The sequence below is a fragment of the Coregonus clupeaformis genome, chromosome 15 (genome assembly GCF_020615455.1).
Source record: "Coregonus clupeaformis isolate EN_2021a chromosome 15, ASM2061545v1, whole genome shotgun sequence".
NCBI classification, from domain to species: Eukaryota; Metazoa; Chordata; class Actinopteri; order Salmoniformes; family Salmonidae; genus Coregonus; species Coregonus clupeaformis.
In genome coordinates this window covers 12617686-12643154 of record NC_059206.1, presented here as the reverse complement: position 1 = coordinate 12643154, position 25469 = coordinate 12617686, and the positions used below count along the sequence as shown (strand labels likewise).

At 46.8% G+C, this 25469-nt stretch overlaps 1 protein-coding gene across 3 annotated transcripts in view; it reads right to left on the bottom strand.

Moving 5' to 3' along the window:
* The window catches only part of LOC121581826 (FSD1-like protein), a 66442-nt gene that overhangs the window by 14175 nt on the left and 26798 nt on the right, over positions 1–25469 (bottom strand). For all 3 annotated transcript variants that reach the window (XM_041897188.1, XM_041897186.1, XM_041897187.1), the window contains exons 3-9: positions 25175–25306; positions 22218–22319; positions 20228–20250; positions 19735–19856; positions 1927–2136; positions 1546–1644; positions 1140–1269 (exon numbers count right to left, since the gene is read on the bottom strand). In XM_041897188.1, the coding sequence (XP_041753122.1) occupies positions 1140–1269; positions 1546–1644; positions 1927–2136; positions 19735–19856; positions 20228–20250; positions 22218–22319; positions 25175–25306 (818 nt within the window). The remainder of the gene's footprint in view (positions 1–1139; positions 1270–1545; positions 1645–1926; positions 2137–19734; positions 19857–20227; positions 20251–22217; positions 22320–25174; positions 25307–25469) is intronic.

The following is a 25469-nucleotide window of genomic DNA, read 5'->3' as shown; positions in this document are numbered from 1 at the left end:
CTTGCTATTTAAAGGACGCTAAAAGAGGTTCCATTCCATTAGGCACTAAATAACGCAAATCCTACACTATAGCTGAGTAAACATCTCTCCAGACAGTCCAGAGAATACTACGGGAACTATGAATTCTCTCTTTAATGGGGCAATCCGCAGTTGAAACAATATCAAAGCATCCTCCCTGCCCCTGTTTCAAGTAAAAAGCTGAGGGATGGGGCTGGAGAAATGTAACGACTCAAATGTATAGACAGGACTATGGATATAAGGACTGACCATCCATGGAATCAAAATGATAGTTTTAACCATATTTTGAGGCTATGTAGTACTTTGTTTACAAACATGTCAGTAAAACAAGCTTCTATTTTGGGTTCTGATGAACTAAGCTTATTAGTCAAAAGATGTATGTAGCCAACTGGATGTAGCCAGCTGGATGTAGCCAACTGGAAGTAGCCAGCTGGATGTAGCCAGCTGGATGTAGCCAACTGGAAGTAGCCAGCTGGATGTAGCCAGCTGGATGTAGCCAACTGGATGTAGCCAGCTGGATGTAGCCAACTGGATGTAGCCAACTGGATGTAGCCAACTGGATGTAGCCAACTGGATGTATCAACACTGCAGCTTGAAGAAATGAGGCCTCAACTTGGCAGACAGTGTCTGGAGTAACAATGCTGCAAGTGAAATGGCATTTTGTCCTTTTGACCAATCAGATAAGCTCTTTTGCAAATAATTGGGTGGTCTGTGGAAACACAGCCCATAAACTAAAGAAAGAAGAATGCGAGAGAAAAAGCGGTTGAACGGTAGCCTGGCCCCAGACCTGTGTGTGTCCTGTCACGCCAAAAGTGACAATGACCACAGAAGTTGGAAAGAGAGCACACAGATCTAGGACCAGGCTATTTCAATGAGAGTTCCAGGTAAAATGAGGATTAGGCCCAATCCCAAATGGATCCCTAGACCCTAAACCCTATGTGGAGAGCTAAGAGGATTTCACAGGTGCAGTCAATATGGTAATAGCTACACCTTGCCCTCTGATAGGCCCAGTGGAAGTGTCTACACATTGCTTCTACCAATCAAATCCTCTCAGATCTCCACAAGTGCATAGGGCCTAGGGGTCCATTTGGGACGTGCATTTGTTTCAGTTCAGTTCTCACCTGCCCTTGTTCTCCTTGCCTTTGAGCTTGTTCTCCAGCCCCTTGCCCCCCTGGGGGTCCCACTCCACACTCCCGTCCTCTACCTTCAGGTTCAGATGGGCCGAAGACGAGTCGAAGCCAAAGTTGAACGCTGGGGAGGGAATCAATCAATCAATCAATCAAACAAACAAACAAACAAACAAACACGAGATATAGCAGGCATTTTCTTACGTTTTTGTTGCCGGGGAAAACACTTAAGTCAAATAACTTTTATATCAATATTGTAATGACTACGTAATTAAAGATCCAAGACAACATAGTGCAATCGTTTTACCTCTGGTTTCCAGGGTAACTAACCGTCTTACTTCTGGTTTCCAGGGTAACTAACCGTCTTACCTCTGGTTTCCAGGGTAACTAACCGTCTTACCTCTGGTTTCCAGGGTAACTGGATCTGAGTATTCTCCAGCTGCTGCCTTGTTGCATGCTCGTACCCGGAAGTTCATGAACTTGGAGTCAAACTTTAAACCTGGAGGATGAACATTCCATTATCTGCATTGGTTCATAACGTTCTGTAGGTAGACAAGCTTTTACACTTTGATAAAGTTACAAACGTTTAGGTGAAGCAAAGCTATATGGATTGTTCACGTTTTAAAACACAGGAAGCTACATGAAGACAGTACAGTGTTAGCCTGGTCCCCGAGCTGTTTGTGCCATCTTGCCAAGTGGCATGACAATGGCCATAGGAGTTGGCAAGACGGAACAAACAGATCTGGGACCAGGCTACAGTAGGTCTACTCTAGCTTCGTACCTGACACTGAGTATTCTGTGGTCTTGATGTTATCCACCACCTCCCAGCAGTGTTCGTCTTTGATGCGTGGCAGTCCTTCGTGGTCGGTCTTTCTGTACTCCAGTATGTAGTGGTCTATCTTGCTGTCCTCTACTGGCATCTTCCAGGCTACGGACACCGTGTTGTCTGACACCAGACAATCCCCTACCTCCATCTCTGGGGCCCAGGGGACTGGAATAACATAGAGAGGAAGGCATCTTTAAAAGCTGAACAAGATCTTTGCAGAGGAAAATATTGGTAAATAATTTACAGTCTAAGTCTTTTTGGATATTGTTCTAACCTCATAAATGTGTACATATCACAATCAATAGGTTCCTAGCATTCATGGGGATGTTTTTTTACAATTAAATGAGAGAGAGAGGAGTGTGACAGACGTCCTATTAACAAGCCAGTGGACACACCACTGGGGATCAGGTGGTTTGCTTATTATAGTAGTTAGAGAGCTTCCATTGACTAAGTTATCCTAGAGGTCAGGGTCCCACCACTGGTACTAACAGCAGCCTTTAGGTTCTAGAGGTCAGGGTCCCACCACTGGTACTAACAGCAGCCTTTAGGTTCTAGAGGTCAGGGTCCCACCACTGGTACTAACAGCAGCCTTTAGGTTCTATAGGTCAGGGTCCCACCACTGGTACTAACAGCAGCCTTTAGGTTCTAGAGGTCAGGGTCCCACCACTGGTACTAACAGCAGCCTTTAGGTTCTAGAGGTCAGGGTCCCACCACTGGTACTAACAGCAGCCTTTAGGTTCTAGAGGTCAGGGTCCCACCACTGGTACTAACAGCAGCCTTTAGGGTCTAGAGGTCAGGGTCCCACCACTGGTACTAACAGCAGCCTTTAGGTTCTAGAGGTCAGGGTCCCACCACTGGTACTAACAGCAGCCTTTAGGTTCTAGAGGTCAGGGTCCCACCACTGGTACTAACAGCAGCCTTTAGGTTCTAGAGGTCAGGGTCCCACCACTGGTACTAACAGCAGCCTTTAGGTTCTAGAGGTCAGGGTCCCACCACTGGTACTAACAGCAGCCTTTAGGTTCTAGAGGTCAGGGTCCCACCACTGGTACTAACAGCAGCCTTTAGGTTCTAGAGGTCAGGGTCCCACCACTGGTACTAACAGCAGCCTTTAGGTTCTAGAGGTCAGGGTCCCACCACTGGTACTAACAGCAGCCTTTAGGTTCTAGAGGTCAGGGGTCCCACCACTGGTACTAACAGCAGCCTTTAGGTTCTAGAGGTCAGGGTCCCACCACTGGTACTAACAGCAGCCTTTAGGTTCTAGAGGTCAGGGTCCCACCACTGGTACTAACAGCAGCCTTTAGGTTCTAGAGGTCAGGGTCCCACCACTGGTACTAACAGCAGCCTTTAGGTTCTAGAGGTCAGGGTCCCACCACTGGTACTAACAGCAGCCTTTAGGTTCTAGAGGTCAGGGGCCCACCACTGGTACTAACAGCAGCCTTTAGGATCTCACAGCCTCTGTCATCCCGTATATAGGTTGAAAATGGCAGATTTTGTCATTGATAAGTGATAAGTATTTTCAGATTTCGTTATTGACAAATGCTGTGAAAAGTACAGTAAATATAAAATGCACATAAAATCAACAATGTAAGTGCTCTCTTTCAACCCTTTCTACTCTGGTCATGCATATACTTTTCATACTTCCTCTGTTAGAAACACTTCCATTTGGCTATATCCATACAGGCCAGTATAAAAGGTTAACAGGCTGCAGATTGAAACTCAATGGAAACGTTCAACCAGATAATGCCTTTTAGCAGATGGAGTGGGGCGTTTACTATTTTCATTGTGATTTAACACCACATTTTCCAGATCTTCCTGTTGTCATCCATCTTAAAGAGTTCCTGCCTTCTTTCTTCTTTAAAAAAAGGTAGACATCTTCCTCAATCATTTGGAGAAATGCTAACCTTCTGCGGAGGAGTTGTTACCAAGGCAATGGATCCCCAGCAACTCACTAGTGTTAGACTGTTGAAACCCCAAGAGGCTCTTTGTCTGTCAAATAAAGCCTCCAAGGAAGTCTCAGATATTTTCAGCTGTGGGCCCCCATTACACATCACAAGCACTAGAGGTTAGCAGCCAGCAGTCCTTAACAGAAGGAGAACATTGGGGTGGCAGGTAGCCCAGCGGTTAGAGAGGAGAGCCAGCTACCGGAGTGTTGCCAGATCAAATCCCGGGGAAAACATCTGACGGGGAAAAAAAATCAGGCGGGAAGTGAACTGGCAACCCTAGATGCCATTGCCTGCCATTGTGCCCTTGAGCAAGGCACTTAACCCCCCACAACAACTGCTCCACGGGCACCCAGTGGCAGCCCCCTGCTCCAACCGGAGGGGTTTGGATTAAGCAGAAGTACAATTTCGGTTGGACATGGTGTACAATTGACGAATAAAGTGATCTTAAATCAGCCTTATCAAAAAGACCAAAGTCGGTCCTACTAGAAATGCAACAGGGTATTCATAAAGTATCTCAGAGTACGAGTGCTGATCCAGGATCAGTTTAGACTTTTAGATGAAAATGAATAGACAGAGGAGACCTGATTCTAGACTAGCACTGCTACATTTTTACATTTTAGTCATTTAGCAGACGCTCTTATCCAGAGCGACTTACAGGAGCAATTAGGGTTAAGTGCCTTGCTCAAGGGCACATCGACAGATTTTTCACCTAGTCGGCTCGGGGATTAGAACCAGCGACCTCTCGGTTACTGGCACAACGCTCTTAACCACTAAGCTACCTGCCGCCCCTTTACGTTGTGTTTACCTACCTAGCACACTGCTACTCTGAGACACTTCATAAATACTGGACCAGATCTTCTTCTTCTAGGCTCCTACGTCAAGCTGTAACCCAACGGCAACATGCATAAAGATGGCAGAATTCAGATATGACGTCATTGTTTTAGCAGTATCCATTGCATTGGCGAAATTGCCAAGGGGGATGGGGGGGGACATGTCCCCCACCAATACAGGTTGATTCATCCCCCCCATTCATTTCTTTAAAATGGGGTGTGCCTTTGGTGGTTCATCTATGTGTTTTTCTGGTCATGCATGCCGCGACTGATGTAGCTAGTTGGTTAGCTAATCTAACCACTTGTAGCTAGTTGGTTAGCTAATCTAACCACTTGTAGCTAGTTGGTTAGCTAATCTAACCACTTGTAGCTAGTTGGTTAGCTAATCTAACCACTTGTAGCTAGTTGGTTAGCTAATCTAGCCACGTGTAGCTAGTTGGTTAGCTAATCTAGCCACGTGTAGCTAGTTGGTTAGCTAATCTAACCACTTTTAGCTAGTTGGTTAGCTAATCTAGCCACTTGTAGCTAGTTGGTTAGCTAATCTAGCCACTTGTAGCTAGTTGGTTAGCTAATCTAGCCACTTGTAGCTAGTTGGTTAGCTAATCTAACCACTTGTAGCTAGTTGGTTAGCTAATCTAACCAATTGTAGCTAGTTGGTTAGCTAATCTAACCACTTGTAGCTAGTTGGTTAGCTAATCTAACCACTTGTAGCTAGTTGGTTAGCTAATCTAGCCACTTGTAGCTAGTTGGTTAGCTAATCTAGCCACTTGTAGCTAGTTGGTTAGCTAATCTAACCACTTGTAGCTAGTTGGTTAGCTAATCTAACCACTTGTAGCTAGTTGGTTAGCTAATCTAACCACTTGTAGCTAGTTGGTTAGCTAATCTAACCACTTGTAGCTAGTTGGTTAGCTAATCTAGCCACGTGTAGCTAGTTGGTTAGCTAATCTAGCCATGTGTAGCTAGTTGGTTAGCTAATCTAACCACTTTTAGCTAGTTGGTTAGCTAATCTAGCCACTTGTAGCTAGTTGGTTAGCTAATCTAGCCACTTGTAGCTAGTTGGTTAGCTAATCTAGCCACTTGTAGCTAGTTGGTTAGCTAATCTAACCACTTGTAGCTAGTTGGTTAGCTAATCTAACCAATTGTAGCTAGTTGGTTAGCTAATCTAACCACTTGTAGCTAGTTGGTTAGCTAATCTAACCACTTGTAGCTATTTGGTTAGCTAATCTAGCCACTTGTAGCTAGTTGGTTAGCTAATCTAACCACTTGTAGCTAGTTGGTTAGCTAATCTAACCACTTGTAGCTAGTTGGTTAGCTAATCTAGCCACTTGTAGCTAGTTGGTTAGCTAATCTAACCACTTGTAGCTAGTTGGTTAGCTAATCTAACCACTTGTAGCTAGTTGGTTAGCTAATCTAACCACTTGTAGCTAGTTGGTTAGCTAATCTAGCCACGTGTAGCTAGTTGGTTAGCTAATCTAACCACTTGTAGCTAGTTGGTTAGCTAATCTAACCACTTGTAGCTAGTTGGTTAGCTAATCTAGCCACTTGTAGCTAGTTGGTTAGCTAATCTAGCCACTTGTAGCTAGTTGGTTAGCTAATCTAACCACTTGTAGCTAGTTGGTTAGCTAATCTAACCAATTGTAGCTAGTTGGTTAGCTAATCTAACCACTTGTAGCTAGTTGGTTAGCTAATCTAACCACTTGTAGCTAGTTGGTTAGCTAATCTAACCACTTGTAGCTAGTTGGTTAGCTAATCTAACCACTTGTAGCTAGTTGGTTAGCTAATCTAGCCACGTGTAGCTAGTTGGTTAGCTAATCTAGCCACGTGTAGCTAGTTGGTTAGCTAATCTAACCACTTTTAGCTAGTTGGTTAGCTAATCTAGCCACTTGTAGCTAGTTGGTTAGCTAATCTAGCCACTTGTAGCTAGTTGGTTAGCTAATCTAGCCACTTGTAGCTAGTTGGTTAGCTAATCTAGCCACTTGTAGCTAGTTGGTTAGCTAATCTAGCCACTTGTAGCTAGTTGGTTAGCTAATATAACCACTTGTAGCTAGTTGGTTAGCTAATCTAACCACTTGTAGCTAGTTGGTTAGCTAATCTAGCCACTTGTAGCTAGTTGGTTAGCTAATCTAACCACCTGTAGCTAGTTGGTTAGCTAATCTAACCACTTGTAGCTAGTTGGTTAGCTAATCTAACCACTTGTAGCTAGTTGGTTAGCTAATCTAACCACTTGTAGCTAGTTGGTTAGCTAATCTAACCACTTGTAGCTAGTTGGTTAGCTAATCTAGCCACTTGTAGCTAGTTGGTTAGCTAATCTAACCATTTGTAGCTAGTTGGTTAGCTAATCTAACCACTTGTAGCTAGTTGGTTAGCTAATCTAACCACTTGTAGCTAGTTGGTTAGCTAATCTAGCCACGTGTAGCTAGTTGGTTAGCTAATATAACCACTTGTAGCTAGTTGGTTAGCTAATCTAACCACTTGTAGCTAGTTGGTTAGCTAATCTAGCCACTTGTAGCTAGTTGGTTAGCTAATCTAACCACCTGTAGCTAGTTGGTTAGCTAATCTAACCAATTGTAGCTAGTTGGTTAGCTAATCTAACCACTTGTAGCTAGTTGGTTAGCTAATCTAGCCACTTGTAGCTAGTTGGTTAGCTAATCTAGCCACTTGTACAGCTAGTTGGTTAGCTAATCTAACCACTTGTAGCTAGTTGGTTAGCTAATCTAACCACTTGTAGCTAGTTGGTTAGCTAATCTAACCACTTGTAGCTAGTTGGTTAGCTAATCTAGCCACGTGTAGCTAGTTGGTTAGCTAATCTAACCACTTGTAGCTAGTTGGTTAGCTAATCTAGCCACTTGTAGCTATTTGGTTAGCTAATCTAGCCACTTGTAGCTAGTTGGTTAGCTAATCTAACCACTTGTAGCTAGTTGGTTAGCTAATCTAACCACTTGTAGCTAGTTGGTTAGCTAATCTAACCACTTGTAGCTAGTTGGTTAGCTAATCTAACCATGTGTAGCTAGCCAGTAACTCCTCCAGTATGTGTTAACTGTTTCAGACTGCTGGCTCGTCTCTCTAACCGCTAAGCTACCTGGAGGCTGCTGAGGGGAAGACGACTCACAGTAATGGCCGAAATGGAGTGAATGGAATGGTATCAAACATCTAGTTTTCATGTGCCTGATACCATTCCATTCACTCCATTCCAGCCATTACTATGAGCCGTCCTCCCCTCAGCAGCCTCCACTGGTGTTGACGTAGTTTCACAGGATTTGTTTTTGGACGGAAGCTGTAGAGATCTGGAAGAAATGGCACTTCTGTAGCCAAATATCTTGACCAAAGTCGACCTGTAAAGTAACTGTCCAGTTTTTCTAGATTTCTATGAAATATGACCTATAATTAATTACAATATGAGTTAAATAGTTAAGTAGGTTAAAAATCAGCTTTTCTGTTTTGGAATGGTGAGGGCCAGAGTATGTGAGTGGAGCGGCTGCTCTCCAGACACCATCGCATGAGCCTGAAGCCACAAACTCTAGCCAAACTCCTGTTTCTAAAAGGCCTCATATGGCATTTTTCGTTTTATTTTAATTCAACCAAATGTTGTTTAAAGGCTGAATTACTTAATGTTCAGGCTTGTGTCGCACTCGCTAATGCTTCACAATGTACTTATTTGTAGGCTATAGCCTTGAAATAACGGAAATAATAATAATAATAGTAATAATAATAATAACAATAATAATAACAATAATAATAATAATAATAACAATAATAATAATAACATAATAATAATAATAATAATAATATAGCCTTAGGCTTCCTGTCTGGCTCCTGACCTATTTAGAGTGTTTATATGCTGTTTAATACGACATGTAGACTTATTTGAATTGATGAGCGCTTCTTACGGTTTCATGTTGTTTAATAAAATACTTTTCATTCAAATCATATGGTTTGGTTTCAATACTTCAAAACTAAATGGTAGGTCCAGGTAGACACAAAAATAGATGGGTGTTGGTTAAATTGTGATTTTAATGAATGGAGCGAATTTCGAGCGGCAGTTAGTGTTTCTGTGAGCGAGGAGCGGTTTTTAGCGGAGCGGTTGGAAAGGATGTGGAGTGACAGAGGGGTGACACCGCTCCGTGAGCGATGAGCGGGATTTCCGACCGCTCTGGTGTGAGCGGGCGTACCCCGACAACAGAATGGTGTGGACGTATAACGGTCATTAAAAATATTCATGCAAGCAGACTGCTGATTGGCCAGCTCATCCTCCTCAGGAGGATGACATCATCCTCTATGAGGAAATAGCACGCTTTTTTTAAACAGTCTGTTTGAGGTGGAGTTTTAGTTGTGTTTTTTCTCTCCAATTTATGCTTTGGGCATAAATACGAGTATAGGATGAGATAACATTATTTCGAGTTAACAGAATATGAACTTTTAAAAAGTGAGATTTTTACTGGACAGTTACTTTAAAGGGAGATTTTACCATTGCTCTATACATTAATATGTTATTAAAATGTGTATTAAACATTTTGAATTTCAAATACGAGTGTTTCTGCATCTCAATGGTAGAAAACGGGCCTACATTTCCTGGTTGTAAGTAAACCACAATATCCAGAATTCATAGTAATTTCAGGGTGATTTCAGGGTGTGGAGGACTGCTCCATGGAGGTGTGAGAAATATAAACATTTCTGAGTTTGTAGCAAGCACTTTCAGACAGAGGATTTCGAAACGGAACTGAAGTCTCAACTGATGGGGTTGCCATGTCGTCGAACGTTGAAAAGTGATGCAATTCTATCAATTTTCCACTTCACTTCAAAGAGGGAGTGATCAGCCAACATCAGCGCAGCAGAAAATAAGTCAAGCTGAGGTAACGTAGCTAACGTTACCTAGCTAACTAGCTAGCTAGCAAACTACATTTGTTTATCTAAACCAAGCTACGGACAATGAACACAATTGCATTTTATTGATGGCAATTTGAATGCACAGAGATACCGTGACGAGATCCTGAGGCCCATTCATCCACAGCCATCACCTCATGTTCCAGCATGATAATGCACGGCCCCATGTCGCAAGGATCTGTACACAATTCCTGGAAGCTGAAAATGTCCTTCCATGGCCTGCATACTCACCAGACATGTCACCCATTGAGCATGTTTGGGATGCTCTGGAACGACGTGCACGACAGCGTGTTCCAGTTCCCGCCAATAACCAGCAACTTCGCACAGCCATTGAAGAGGAGTGGGACAACATTCCACAGGCCACAATCAACATCCTGATCAACTCTATGCAAAGGAAATATTTCACGCTGCATGAGGCAAATGGTGGTCACATCAGATACTGACTGGTTTTCTGATCCACGCCCATACCTTTCTTTTTAGGTATCTGTGACCAACAGATGCATATCTGTATTCCCAGTCATGTGAAATCCATAGATTAGAACCTAATGAATTTATTTCAATTGACTGATTTCCTCATATGAACTGTAACTCAGTAAAATTTTTGAAATTGTTGCATGTTGCGTTTCTATTTGTGTTCAGTATAGTTTAGCATCCTGTTGTTCTTTTACTCTTTTGCCAGTACATCTTACATTTTAAATGTTTAGTCATTTAGCAGACGCTCTTATCCAGAGCCACTTACAGTCAGTGAGTGCATAAATTTATTTATCGAACCCACAACCCTGGCGTTGCAAGCGCCATGCTCTACCAACTGAGCTACACGGGGCCAGTAACGTGTATTTATTGAGCGCAAGGCTAATTATGTGTCGAGGAAATGTTTGGTACAGTTGCATTGTGACGCATTTCAGTTTCATATTTAAATGCAGTAATTTACCATTTCGCAATCCTCCCAGTGGATGCCATTTTCAGGTGCACATGAACACTACTGACGAGAAAGAACCATCTCTGTAGCACTCCACCAATCAGGCCTTTATGGTAGAGTGGACAGACGGTAGACACTCCTCAGTAAAAGGCACATGACAGCCCGCTTGGAGTTTGCCAAAAGGCACCTAAAGACTCTCAGACCATGAGAAACAAGATTCTCTGGTCTGATGAAACCAAGATTGAACTCTTTGGCCTGAATGCTAAGCGTCACGTCTGGAGGAAACCTGGCACCATCCCTATGGTGAAGCATGGTGGTGGCAGCATCATGCTGTGGGGATGTTTTTCAGCGGCAGGGACTGGGAGGCTAATCAGGATCGAGGGAAAGATGAACGGAGCAAAGTACAGAGAGATCCTTGATGAAAACCTGCTCCAGAGCGCTCAGGACCTCAGACTGGGGCGAAGGTTCACCTTCCAACAGGACAACGAGCCTAAGCAAACAGCCAAGACTACGCAGGAGTGGCTTCGGGACAAGTCTCTGAATGGCCTTGAGTGGCCCAGCCAGAGCCCGGACTTAAACCCGATCGAACATCTCTGGAGAGACCTGAAAATAGCTGTGCAGCGATGCTCCCCATCCAACCTGAGAGAGCTTGAGAGGATCTGCAGAGAAGAATGGGAGAAACTCCCCAAATACAGGTGTGCCAAGCTTGTAGCGTCATACCCAAGAAGACTCAAGGCTGTAATTGCTGCCAAAGGTTCTTCAACAAAGTACTGAGTAAAGGATCTGAATACTTATGTAAATGTTTTTTTTCTCTAAATGCCTAAAAACCTGTTTTTGCTTTGTTATTATGGGGTATTGTGTGTAGATTGATGAGGGAAAAAAACAATTTAATCAATTTTAGAATAAGGCTGTAACGTAACAAAATGTGGAAAAAGTCAAGGGGTCTGAATACTTTCCGAATGCACTATACCCCTCCCTATACCCCTCCCTATACCCCTCCATATACCCCCTATATACCCCTCCCTATACCCCTCCATATACCCCTCCCTATACCCCTCCCTATAGCCCTCCCTATACCCCTCCATATACCCCTCCATATACCCCTCCCTATCCCCCTCCCTATACCCCTCCCTACAGCCCTCCCTATACCCCTCCCTATACCCCTCCATATACCCCTCCATATACCCCTCCCTATACCCCTCCATATACCCCTCCCTATACCCCTCCATATAGCCCTCCCTATCCCCCTCCATATACCCCTCCATATACCCCTCCATATACCCCTCCCTATACCCCTACATATACCCCTCCCTATACCCCTACATATACCCCTCCATATAGCCCTCCCTATACCCCTCCATATAGCCCTCCCTATACCCCTCCATATACCCCTCCCTATACCCCTCCATATAAGCCTCCATATACCCCTCCCTATACCCCTCCATATACCCCTCCCTATACCCCTCCATATAAGCCTCCATATACCCCTCCCTATACCCCTCCCTATACCCCTCCCTATACCCCTCCCTACAGCCCTCCCTATACCCCTCCATATACCCCTCCCTATACCCCTCCATATAGCCCTCCCTATACCCCTCCATATACCCCTCCATATACCCCTCCCTATACCCCTACATATACCCCTCCCTATACCCCTACATATACCCCTCCATATACCCCTCCCTATACCCCTCCATATAGCCCTCCCTATACCCCTCCCTATACCCCTCCATATAGCCCTCCCTATACCCCTCCATATAGCCCTCCCTATACCCCTCCATATACCCCTCCCTATACCCCTCCATATAAGCCTCCATATACCCCTCCCTATAGCCCTCCCTATACCCCTCCATATACCCCTCCATATACCCCTCCATATACCCCTCCATATAGCCCTCCCTATACCCCTCCCTATACCCCTCCCCCTCCATATACCCCTCCATATACCCCTCCATATACCCCTCCCTATACCCCTCCATACAGCCCTCCCAATACCCCTCCCTATACCCCTCCCTATACACCTCCCTATACCCCTCCCTCTACCCCTCCCTATACCCCTCCATATACCCCTCCCTATAGCCCTCCCTATACCCCTCCCTATACCCCTCCATACAGCCCTCCCTATACCCCTCCCTATACCCCTCCTATACCCCTCCATATGCCCCTCCCTACAGCCCTCCCTATACCCCTCCATATACCCCTCCCTATACCCCTCCATATAGCCCTCCCTATACCCTCCCTATACCCCCTCCCTACAGCCCTCCCTATACCCCCCCCTAACACCTCCCTATACCCCTCCCTCTACCCTCCCATACCCTCCATATACCCCTCCCTATAGCCCTCCCTATACCCCTCCCTACAGCCCTCCCTATACCCCTCCCTATACCCCTCCCTACAGCCCTCCCTATACCCCTCCCTATACCCCTCCCTATACCCCTCCCTACAGCCCTCCCTATACCCTCCCTATACCCCTCCCTATACCCCTCCCTATACCCCTCCATACAGCCCTCCCTATACCCCTCCCTATACCCCTCCCTATACCCCTCCCTACAGCCCTCCCTATACCCCTCCCTATACCCCTCCATACAGCCCTCCCTATACCCCTCCCTATACCCCTCCCTATACCCCTCCCTACAGCCCTCCCTATACCCCTCCCTATACCCCTCCCTACAGCCCTCCCTATACCCCTCCCTATACCCCTCCATACAGCCCTCCCTATACCCCTCCCTATACCCCCTCCCTATACCCCTCCCTATACCCCTACATATACCCCTCCCTATACCCCTCCATACAGCCCTCCCTATACCCCTCCCTATACCCCTCCCTATACCCCTCCCTATACCCCTACATATACCCCCTATATACCCCTCCCTACAGCCCTCCTATACCCCTCCCTATACCCCTCCATACAGCCCTCCTATACCCCTCCCTATACCCCTCCCTATACCCCTCCCTATACCCCTCCATACAGCCCTCCCTATACCCCTCCCTATAGCCCTCCCTATACCCCTCCCTATACCCCTCCCTATACCCCTCCATACAGCCCTCCCTATACCCCTCCCTATACCCCTCCCTACAGCCCTCCCTATACCCCTCCCTATAGCCCTCCATATACCCCTCCTATACCCTCCATATACCCCTCCCTATACCTCCCTATGCCCCTACCCCTCCCTATACCCCTCCCTACAGCCCTCCATATACCCCTCCCTATACCCCTCCCTATACACCAACTCCCTATACCCTCCATACAGCCCCTCCCTATACCCCTCCCTACAGCCCTCCCTATACCCCCCCCTATACCCCTCCCTATACCCCTCCCTATACCCCTCCATACAGCCCTCCCTATACCCCTCCTATACCCCTCCCTATACCCTCCCTATACCCCTCCCTATACCGCCCTCCCTATACCCCTCCTATACCCCCTCCATACCCAGCCCTCCCATACACCCTCCCATATACCCCTCCATATACCCCTCCCTATACCCCTCCCATACAGCCCTCCCTATACCCCTCCCTATACCCCTCCCTATACCCTCCCTATACCCCTCCATACAGCCCTCCCTATACCCCCTCCCTATACCCCTCCCTATACCCCTCCCTATAGCCCTCCCTATACCCCTCCCATATACCCCTCCCTATGCCCCTCCCTATACCCCTCCATACAGCCCTCCCTATACCCTCCCATATACCCCTCCATATACCCCCTCCCTATACCCCTCCCTATACCCCTCCCTATAGCCCTCCCTATACCCCTCCCTATACCACCCTCCCTATAGCCCCTCCCTATACCCCTCCCTATAGCCCTCCCTATACCCCTCCCTATACCCCTCCATATAGCCCTCCCTATACCCCTCCCTATACCCTCCATATACCCCCTCCCTATACCCCTCCCTATAGCCCTCCCTATACCCCTCCCTATACCCCTCCATACAGCCCTCCCTATACCCCCTCCCTATACCCCTCCCTATACCCCTCCCTATACCCATCCCTACACCCCTCCATACACCCCTCCATACAGCCCTCCCTATACCCCTCCCTATACCCCCTCCCTATACCCCTCCCTATACCCCTCCCTATACCCTTCCCATATACCCCTCCCTATACCCCTCCCTATAGCCCTCCCTATACCCCTCCCTATACCCCTCCATACAGCCCTCCCTATACCCCTCCTATACCCATCCCTACAGCCCTCCCTATACCCCTCCCTATACCCCTCCCTATACCCTTCCATATACCCCTCCCTATACCCCTCCCTATACCCCTCCATATACCCCTCCCTATACCCCTCCATATACCCCTCCCTATACCCCTCCCTATACCCCTCCATATACCCCTCCCTATAGCCCTCCCTATAGCCCTCCTATGCCCCTCGCTATACCCCTCCATATAGCCCTCCCTATACCCCTCCATATACCCCTCCCTATACCCCTCCCTATACCCCTCCCTATACCCCTCCCTATACCCCTCCATATACCCCTCCCTATACCCCTCCATACAGCCCTCCCTATACCCCTCCCTATACCCCTCCCTATACCCTCCCTATACCCCTCCCTATAGCCCTCCCTATACCCCTCCCTATACCCTCCATACAGCCCTCCCTATACCCCTCCCTATACCCCTCCCTATAGCCCTCCCTATACCCCTCCATATACCCCTCCCTATACCCCCTCCCTATACCCCTCCCTATAGCCCCTCCCTATAGCCCTCCCTATACCCTCCATATGCCCCTCCCTCCCTCATACCCTCCCTATACCCCTCCCTATAGCCCTCCCTATACCCCCTCCCTATACCCCTCCCTATACCCTCCCTATCCCTCATGCCCTCCCTATACCCCTCCTATACCCCTTCCATATACCCCTCCCTATACCCCTCCCTATCCCTCCCTATACCCTCCCTATACCCCTCCCTATACCCCTCCATATACCCCTCCCTATACCCCTCCATATACCCCCTCCCTATACCCCTCCATATACCCCTCCCTATACCCCTCCCTATACCCCTCCCTATACCCCTCCATACAGCCCTCCCTATACCCCTCCCTATACCCCTCCCTATACCCCCTATATACCCCTCCATACAGCCCCTCCCTATACCCCTCCCTATACCCCTCCCTATACCCTTCCATATACCCCTCCCTATACCCCTCCATATACCCCTCCCTATACCCCTCCATATACCCCTCCTATACCCCCTCCCTATACCCCTCCATATACCCTCCTATACCCCTCCATATACCCCTCCCTATACCCCTCCCTATCACCCCTCCATATACCCCTCCCTATACCCCTCCCTATACCCCTCCCTATACCCTCCCTATACCCCTCCCTACAGCCCTCCCTATACCCTCCCTATACCCCTCCCTATACCCCTCCCATATGCCCCTCCCTATACCCCCCTCCATATACCCTCCCTATACCCCTCCCTATACCCCTCCATATACCCCTCCCTATACCCCTCCCTATACCCCTCCCTATACCCCTCCCTATACCCCTCCATACAGCCCCTCCCTATACCCCTCCCTATACCCCTCCCTATACCCCTCCATATACCCCTCCCTATACCCCTCCATATACCCCTCCATCGGCATAATAAGTCATGTCAAAGTGTAGAATTGCAGGAGATGCATTTCGAAATGTCAAACCGACTGCTCTCCAATCAACAGAGGTTGAGGCTGAGCTGTGCTGATGATTTCTGCTCTCACGGCCCAATGAGCATCAGAGGAGCCACAGACTGCCTAGTTATATGGAACACACACTGGTCCTCTCACATCCTATATGCAACCACACACTCACACAAGATTAAGTAAAGATTAAGATTACTGGTCAACTGCACACAAGGTCCAACCGAAATGTGACTTCTGAATTTAACCCAACACTGGGTGCCCGTGGAGCTGTTGTTGTGGGGGATTAAGTGCCTTGTTCAAGGGCATAACGGAAGGCAATGGCATTTTCCGCCAGATTTTTCCCGTCAGACCTGGGATTCAAACTGGTAACCCTCAGACTGCTGGCTCGCCTCTCTAACCGCTAAGCTACCTGGAGGCTGCTGGGGGGAAGGCGGCTCACAGTAATGGCCGGAATGGAGTGAATGGAATGGCGTCATGTGTTTGATACCATTCCATTCAATCCATTCAACTCCATTACAGTCCTAAGCCTAAAATAGCCTTTTTACAAGTGAGACACGGAAAAATGTCCTCATTCTGAATTTTTGTTGGTTTACTATTCTTGTGAGGACTTCTGGTACTCACGTATAGTAAAACATGCACACGCACACGCTTGTAAAGGATGTCCTATTCAAGCAGTTCTCTACTCTATCCACTCTACTAGTAACCCAGTCAATGTACGACCATACAACCATACAGCCATACAGCCATACAACCATACAGCCATACAACCATACAACCATACAGCCATATAGCCATACAGCCATACAACCATACAGCCATACAGCCATACAGCCATACAGCCATACAACCATACAACCATACAGCCATACAGCCATACAGCCATACAGCCATATAGCCATACAGTCATACAGCCATACAACCATACAGCCATTCAGCCATACAGCCATACAACCATACAACCATACAACCATACAACCATACAGCACATTACAACAGTAGTATATGGAGGGTTTGACTAGTATGAGAAAGGACTACTGCCCAGGTTAGTTCCCTGAGGAAATGGTTATTTTCTGGGTTATTTTTAGTCTGTGTTGAGTGGCTCTGAGCTTGGGGGGCATCTGCATCCAGAGCCAGTTCAGTCAGAGTAATATTTAGTGCAGTGCATCATCTGGGGCCGAGCGCTGCTGCAGTGCCTTGGGGACCCTGTATGACACAGAGGAGGAGGAGGAGGAGGAGGAGGAGGAGGAGGGGAGTCTTCATCAGCTGATCCTGGATCTGAGCAGCACAGAAAGCCCTAATAATCCAATAGGAGGGCCAGTCATTATAACCCTATAAAGATGAGGCTTGGTGCTCCCTAAAAATCCAAAAGAGTCAGAACAGATCTGCTCTACATTCGACCACAAAGAGAATGTCTCTGGAGCCTCTTTGGATTACTGCTGTGGCAGCTGATGCTCTGATGCTCTGCTGCTCTGAAAGATAAATTAATTAGCCGTCTGTCCATTCCTCCCTTTGACTGACTGGATCACAGAGGGCTAATAGGATATAGAGGTCTGTCATAGTGTGTTCCAGTCAGACCAGTCCATGACTACGTCCCAAATGGGGCCCTGGTCTAAAGTAGTGCACTATGTAGGGAATAGGGTGCCATTCTCTGGTCTAAAGTAGTGCACTATGTAGGGAATAGGGTGCCATTCTCTGGTCTAAAGTAGTGCACTATGTAGGGAATAGGGTGCCATTCTCTGGTCTAAAGTAGTGCACTATGTAGGGAATAGGGTGCCATTTGGGACGCATCACGTCAGAAAGATTGTCCATAGCTCTAGAATGCAGTTAGAGCATTACTGGTCCTACAGCGCCACGCCCCCTGGCAAGCCCCCTGGTAGGTCCCCTGGTAGGTCCCCTGGCAGGCCCCCTGCCACGCCCCCTGAAAGGCCCCCTGCCACGCCCCCTGGCAGGCCCCCTGGCATGCCCCCTGGTAGGCCCCCTGCCACGCCCCCTGGCAGGCCCCCTGCCACGCCCCCTGGTAGGTCCCCTGCCACGCCCCCTGGTAGGTCCCCTGCCACGCCCCCTGGCAGGCCCCCTGCCACGCCCCCTGGTAGGTCCCCTGCCACGCCCCTGGCCCTCCCCCTGCCACGCCCCCTGGTAGGTCCCCTGCCACGCCCCTGCCACGCCCACTGGTAGGTCCCCTGCCACGCCCCCTGGCAGGCCCCCTGCCACGCCCCCTGCCACGCCCCCTGGTAGGCCCCCTGCCACGCCCCCTGGTAGGTCCCCTGGCAGGCTGACTACCACTACCGCTGTGCTTTTCATACATTCTGACAGCACCATACACACGCTGTATGAATAACGTTACAAGAGGAAAGCTCTTCCTTCCGCATGAACTAAATAACCACAGACTACCGCTGCTACCCTCTATAGCTGATGCTTTAGCAGCGGTTAATGGGGATCCTAATAAATACCAAATAAGCAGAAAAAAAACATAAAATGAATCAAAGGTAGACTAATTACGCAAGATACTCAAATTAACAACAGGCTATATGACAACAACAAAAAATTCAAATACAGTATTATAAAAATGCAAACATTAGCAATCTTTTCCGTACAAATTGAATCTCATTGTCTATTAGAGTAATAATAAAGATATATAATGTTGCCAGATTGGAGGGTTTCAAATGTCAGCGAGTTAACACTAATGTACTGTCTCACATCCACTACGAAATAATGGCTGTATGGCTGTATGGCTGTATGGCTGTATGGCTGTATGGCTGTATGGCTGTATGGCTGTATGGCTGTATGGCTGTATGGCTGTATGGCTGTATGGCTGTATGGCTGTACGGCTGTACGGCTGTACGGCTGTATGGTTGTTTGGCTGTATGGTTGTATGGCTGTATGGCTGTATGGCTGTACGGCTGTACGGCTGTACGGTTGTTTGGCTGTATGGTTGTTTGGCTGTATGGTTGTATGGCTGTACGGCTGTACGGCTGTATGGTTGTTTGGCTGTATGGTTGTTTGGCTGTACGGTTGTATGGCTGTATGGTTGTATGGCTGTATAGCTGTATGGCTGTACGGCTGTATGGCTGTACGGCTGTATGGCTGTATGGCTGTATGGCTGAATGGCTGACAGACAGTCACCTGAGTACAACCCCTGAAGACAGACAGACAGACAGGCACCTGAGGCCAACCCCAAAGACAGACAGACAGACAGACAGACACCTGAGGACATCACCAAAGACAGACACAGACAGACAGACACCTGAGGACATCACCAAAGACAGACAGACAGACAGATCATTATTATATCATTACAGAATCACATGGGTTACGTCTCAAATATATTCCATATACAGGGCACTACATTTACATGTTTACATTTGAGTCATTTAGCAGACGCTCTTATCCAGAGCAACTTGCAGTTCAAAATAGCTGCTATCAGTAAAATCAGTGCCAGGAAGAAAAAGTAAGGTTTTGGTGTGACCAGGGGCCCTTTTGACAAGGGACTGCTATCCAGTCACAAGTAGTGCACTATATAGGAAACAGGGTGTCATCTGGGATTGCAGCCATAGTGTCATCACGTACCAGGCAGGAACTTGAGGTTCTGGAGGAGTTGTCGTTCCTGGGTGAAGTCCACCATGAGATGGTTCATGTGGTCTGTGGCCTTGGGCTTCATGGTCAGTCTGAAGGCTGGGGCCATGGTCACCCTGCGGGGAGGAACAAGACGCAGTGAGACCCCCGCCACCACCCTCCAGCTGAAACGGAAGCCGTTCCATTGCTGTAACCACAGTGTGCTATTGGGAATACCTTCCAGGGGCCAATGAGCAATGGCTGTTTTTGATGATTCTACATACAGTATCTCACAAAAGTGAGTACACCCCTCACATTTTTGTAAATATTTGAGTATATATTTTCTATCTATCTAAACTATCTATCTATCTATCTATCTATCTATCTATCTATCTATCTATCTATCTATCTATCTATCTATCTATCTAAACTATGCACTAAGCTAGGTTTCTCACTGCAGCTGATACCAGACATGTCCACAGACTAGAGAAGGGAAGAGTATACCTACCTATCTTTGATCTGCTTGGCAGCCTTGAAGAAGAGGAGAAGAAGAGAGTTGGTTAGAGCAGCCATGCAGGTGAGGGTTGGTTAGAGCAGCCATGCAGGTGAGGGTTGGTGGACATGCAGAAGTATTCTGCTCAGTGGCTGTACTGGACACAGACACGCAGGCAGGCCCTCGTACTCACACGCACGCAGGCAGGCCCTCGTACTCACACGCACGCAGGCACAGGCATGGTGATCAACATCACACAGAAAAAGCAGCGTGACTTTGGATGTAAACATTAGTTAAAGTGGAACTGACAGAACATTAGTTAAAGTGGAACTGACAGAACATTTTATTTTTATGTCATTTAGCAGATGCTCTTATCCAGAGCGACTTACAGGAGCAATTAGGGTTAAGTGCCTTGCTTAAGGGCACATCGACAGATTTTTCACCTAGTCGGCTCGGGGATTAGAACCAGCGACCTTTCGGTTACTGGCACAACACTCTTACCCACTAAGCTACCTGCCGCACAGTCAAGTTCCCATTCAGTTGTCAAAACGTGGGTTGGGACAAGCGTTGGCAGGCAAGTTCCCATTCAGTTGTCAGAACGTGGGTTGGGACAAGCGTTGGCAGGCAAGTTCCCATTCAGTTGTCAGAACGTGGGTTGGGACAAGCGTTGGCAGGCAAGTTCCCATTCAGTTGTCAGAACGTGGGTTGGGACAAGCGTTAGCAGGCTAGTTCCCATTCAGTTGTCAGAACGTGGGTTGGGACAAGCGTTAGCAGGCAAGTTCCCATTCAGTTGTCAGAACGTGGGTTGGGACAAGCGTTAGCAGGCCAGCTGCAGAAGGACGAGGAGGCTACTATTCCCCATCGTTTATCAGTGCAATATGACGGCCAACTAGCTGGAAAGGTTTGAGAGGGTTTATCTAATGTTCCCTCGTTAGATTTGAGCTCATCTTGCTCTGGCTAGCATTAGTTGTTGATCTTGTTTTGTTGATGTGCATAACTGAGGGAGAGAGAGCCTACCTTTTCATGGTTGTTTGATCAATAGGACTGTAAAGTTCCCAAATGTAAGAGGACTCCTGTGGTATTTACATATTTGCAGAAATCCATTCAGGTGTATTTTGTGGCTTTTGGTGAATGTGTTCTAATGATCTAAAGTCACGCTGTTACAACAGCCTGTAAACACACAGTCCAGTTCAAAGAAGTTAAGGATGGCAGGCCTGTGTGGCAAATGGCTTGTTTGCCTAAAGGCCTACTGTAGCTCTGATTGGCTATGGCGCACCGGTCTGCGTAGACTCCGGTCCTGGACGAGACAGAAGTTTTTATTAGGTTTTATTTACTGCAGTGTCTATTAATTGTCCAAAAGCACGGCTGCTTTCCCACTCTATATTGCTATAGAGTTTTCACAAATGACTTACTCTACATCATTCCCAAACATTCTAGGAATTTATGAAAACGTGAAAATGACCATATCTAAGTGCTCGCTTGTCAGAAAATGTAAAAAAAAAAAAAAAAGGTGTCATATTCCTGAGGGTGTATATGAAGAGATTTGAATAAGACTTCATGTTGTTAAAACGCTGTCAGTTCCACTTTAAGATTCTGAAAATATATTATAGGAAATTGAGAGGGAAAAATCATGTTTGTTTGTTAGTTTAGGAGAAAACCATTCTTCATAGGTCACCTTTAGAAGTATATTTTAAGCTTGTTAACAAAAGTTCTCATTCACTTCCATTCATTTTATCACATTGTATTTTGAAAAGAAATCCAAAACAATCAAATAAACTTTCACTTTAGAATGAGGACTACAATCTGCCAAATTTAGCTGGATGAGACCAACAGACTACAATCTACCCAACATTTTCCTGACTCATGTTACCCAGCAGCAGTCAACGTTGACCTTTACCTACTTCCTGGTATCCCTTATCAGCTGATCACATTCAAATAATCTTATTGTCTAAGGCCCAGACAGCCAATGAGATGCTGTTGTTTCACACCATATCCTGTATGATACCTTAGTGAACTCCTCCTCGTCTTTCATATCCAGGGCATTGTTGGCAAACTCCAGCAGCTCCTCTGCACTCTCCAAGGCGTTGCTGCTCTGTGTCAGTTGATTCTGTGGAACAAAGAAAGAAAATTGAAATATTGAGCTGTTACAGCACATTCTGTTTGCAGGGTTTTTCTGTTAAAGGCTCAGTGCAGCCGTATTAAATCATTTCTGAGTAACAATTAAGGACCTTACTGTATGTTCTAGCAGTGTCTGAATCCTGGCTTAGGAAGGCCACCAAAAATTCAGACATTTCCATCCCGAATTACAACATTTTCCGTCTAGATAGAACTGCCAAAGGGGGTGGAGTTGCAATCTACTGTAGAGATAGCCTGCAGAGCTCTATCATACTATCCAGGTCTGTGCCCAAACAGTTTGAGCTCCTACTTCTAAAAATCCACCTTTCCAGAAATAAGTCTCTCACTGTTCCCGCTTGCTACAGAGCCCCCTCAGCCCACCGCTGTGCCCTGGACACCATATGTGAATTGCTTGCCCCCCATCTATCCTCAGAGTTCGTAATGCTTGGTGACCTAAACTGGGATATGCTTAACACCCCGTCCATCCTACAATCCAAACTAGATGCCCTCAATCTCACACAAATTATCAAGGAACCTACCAGGTACAACCCTAAATCCGTAAACATGGGCACCCTCATAGATATCATCCTGACTAACTTACCCTCTAAATACACCTCCGCTGTCTTCAACCAGGATCTCAGCGATCACTGCCTTATTGCCTGCGTCCGTAATGGGTCCGCGGTCAAACGACCACCCTTCATCACTGTCAAACGCTCCCTAAAACACTTCAGCGAGCAGGCCTTTCTAATTGACCTGGCCCAGGTATCCTGGATGGATAATGACCTCATTCCGTCAGTAGAGGATGCCTGGATGTTCTTCAAAAGTGCTTTCCTCTCCATCTTAAATAAGCATGCCCCATTCAAAAAATGCAGAACTAAGAACAGATATAGCCCCTGGTTCACCCCAGACTTGACTTCCCTTGACCAGTACAAAAACATCCTGTGGCGTACTGCATTAGCATCGAACAGCCCCCACGATATGCAACTTTTCAGGGAAGTCAGGAACCAATATACACAATCAGTTAGGAAAGGGTTAGGGTTAGTAAAGTAATTTGCATCCTGTAGCACTAACTCCAAAAGTTTTGGGACACTGTAAAGTCCATGGAGAATAAGAGCACTTCCTCCCAGCTGCCCACTGCACTGAGGCTAGGAAACACTGTCACCACCGATAAATCTACGATAATCGAGAATTTCAACAAGCATTTTGCTACGGCTGGCCATGCTTTCCACCTGGCTACCCCTACCCCGGCCACCAGCTCTGCACCCTCCGCTGCAAAAAATCTCTGAAGCTGGAGACTCTTATCTCCCTCACTAACTTTAAGCATCAGTTGTCAGAGCAGCTTACCGATCACTGCACCTGTACACAGCCCATCTGAAATTAGCCCACCCAACTACCTCATCCCCATATTGTTATTTATTTTGCTCATTTGCACCCCAGTATCTCTATTTGCACATTATCTTCTGCACATCTATCACTCCAGTGTTAATACTAAATTGTAATTATTTTGCACTATGGCCTATTTATTGCCTTACCTCCATAACTTACTACATTTGCACACACTGCATATATATTTTCTATTGTGTTATTGACTGTACGTTTTGTTTTACCCCATATGTAACTCTGTGTTGTTGTTGTTTTAATCGCACTGCTTTGCTTTATCTTGGCCAGGTCGCAGTTGTAAATGAGAACTTGTTCTCAAACTGGCTTACCTGGTTAAATAAAGGTGAAATAAATAAAATGCAATAGAGTTCCATTAAAATGGGCAAAAATGGCTTTTTAGCAAAAAACTCTGTTATTGGCAGAGAGGTTTGGAACTCTTTGTAATTGGTCTATTAACCAATTCACCACATGGTGATGTCACCATGGAAGGCCGAAAATCCCACCCATGCAAACCTGCTGATTATAAGGTCCTGTGTAGATTTTATTTTCAACCAGCAACTATCACAGTGACACAATAACATTTTGGTCCGGCAGCTGACAGACAAACTCATAACGCTGGCAAAACAAAGACTAGCTCTTGGGAGTGTTGGACGAAAACACTAAGTGCTAAAACTAATCATGAACAACACGACTGTCATGCTGTGGTTTAGTCATTCAAAAGAGTCGGTTCCACTGACACGCAAAACAGGTGTATGTTTTTCATTTAACTGATGAAAATATATGTTTTCCTGAGTCACATGATGATGAGACACGAGTATGTGAGTTGAATACCAGGCAGCACTCACCCTACAAAGAGGGACAATGGGTAATCTCATATCTGGGGGTAATTTCAGACACTTTTTGTTCCTGCTTAATGAACTTAAGAGAGTTGGCCAGAGAAACTGCAATAGCAGTATGATGACATCACACACACCCCAGGCTGCCTGAGCGAGGGGTGAGAGGGGTGTATGGAGGCACTACAACAACGTGATGGAAGAGAATTTTAGGGAAAAACATTTAAGAGCAATAACTCTAGAAATTGCTCTAGAAATTGCTTGGCCCCCTCCTGTTTGAGGGTGTTGGGTTAGGGGTTAGGGGTCAGGGGTCAGGTACCTGTAGTTCCTGTGTCTTCTTGGCCCCCTCCTGTTTGAGGGTGTTGGGTTAGGGGTTAGGGGTCAGGGGTCAGGTACTTGTAGTTCCTGTGCCTTCTTGGCCCCCTCCTGTTTGAGGGTGTTGGGTTAGGGGTTAGGGGTTAGGGGTCAGGTACCTGTAGTTCCTGTGTCTTCTTGGCTCCCTCCTGTTTGAGGGTGTTGGGTTAGGGGTTAGGGGTTAGGGGTCAGGGGTCAGGTACCTGTAGTTCCTGTGCCTTCTTGGCCCCCTCCTGTTTGAGGGTGTTGGGTTAGGGGTTAGGGGTTAGGGGTCAGGTACCTGTAGTTCCTGTGTCTTCTTGGCCCCCTCCTGTTTGATGGTGTTGGTCATCCTCTCCTTCATCTCAACCAGGACGGTGAATAACGTGTCAAACTCCTCCTCCAGGTCTGACACTACTTGTGTGGAGTTCACCTGTCACAATCACACATAGTGATACACCTGTCACAATCACACATATTGATTCACCTGTCACAATCACACATAGTGATTCACCTCTAAACCCAGAACCAAATCTCTGCATCACTAGAGTCTATAGATTCATTAACATTTCATATTTGATTTGATTGATTAACAT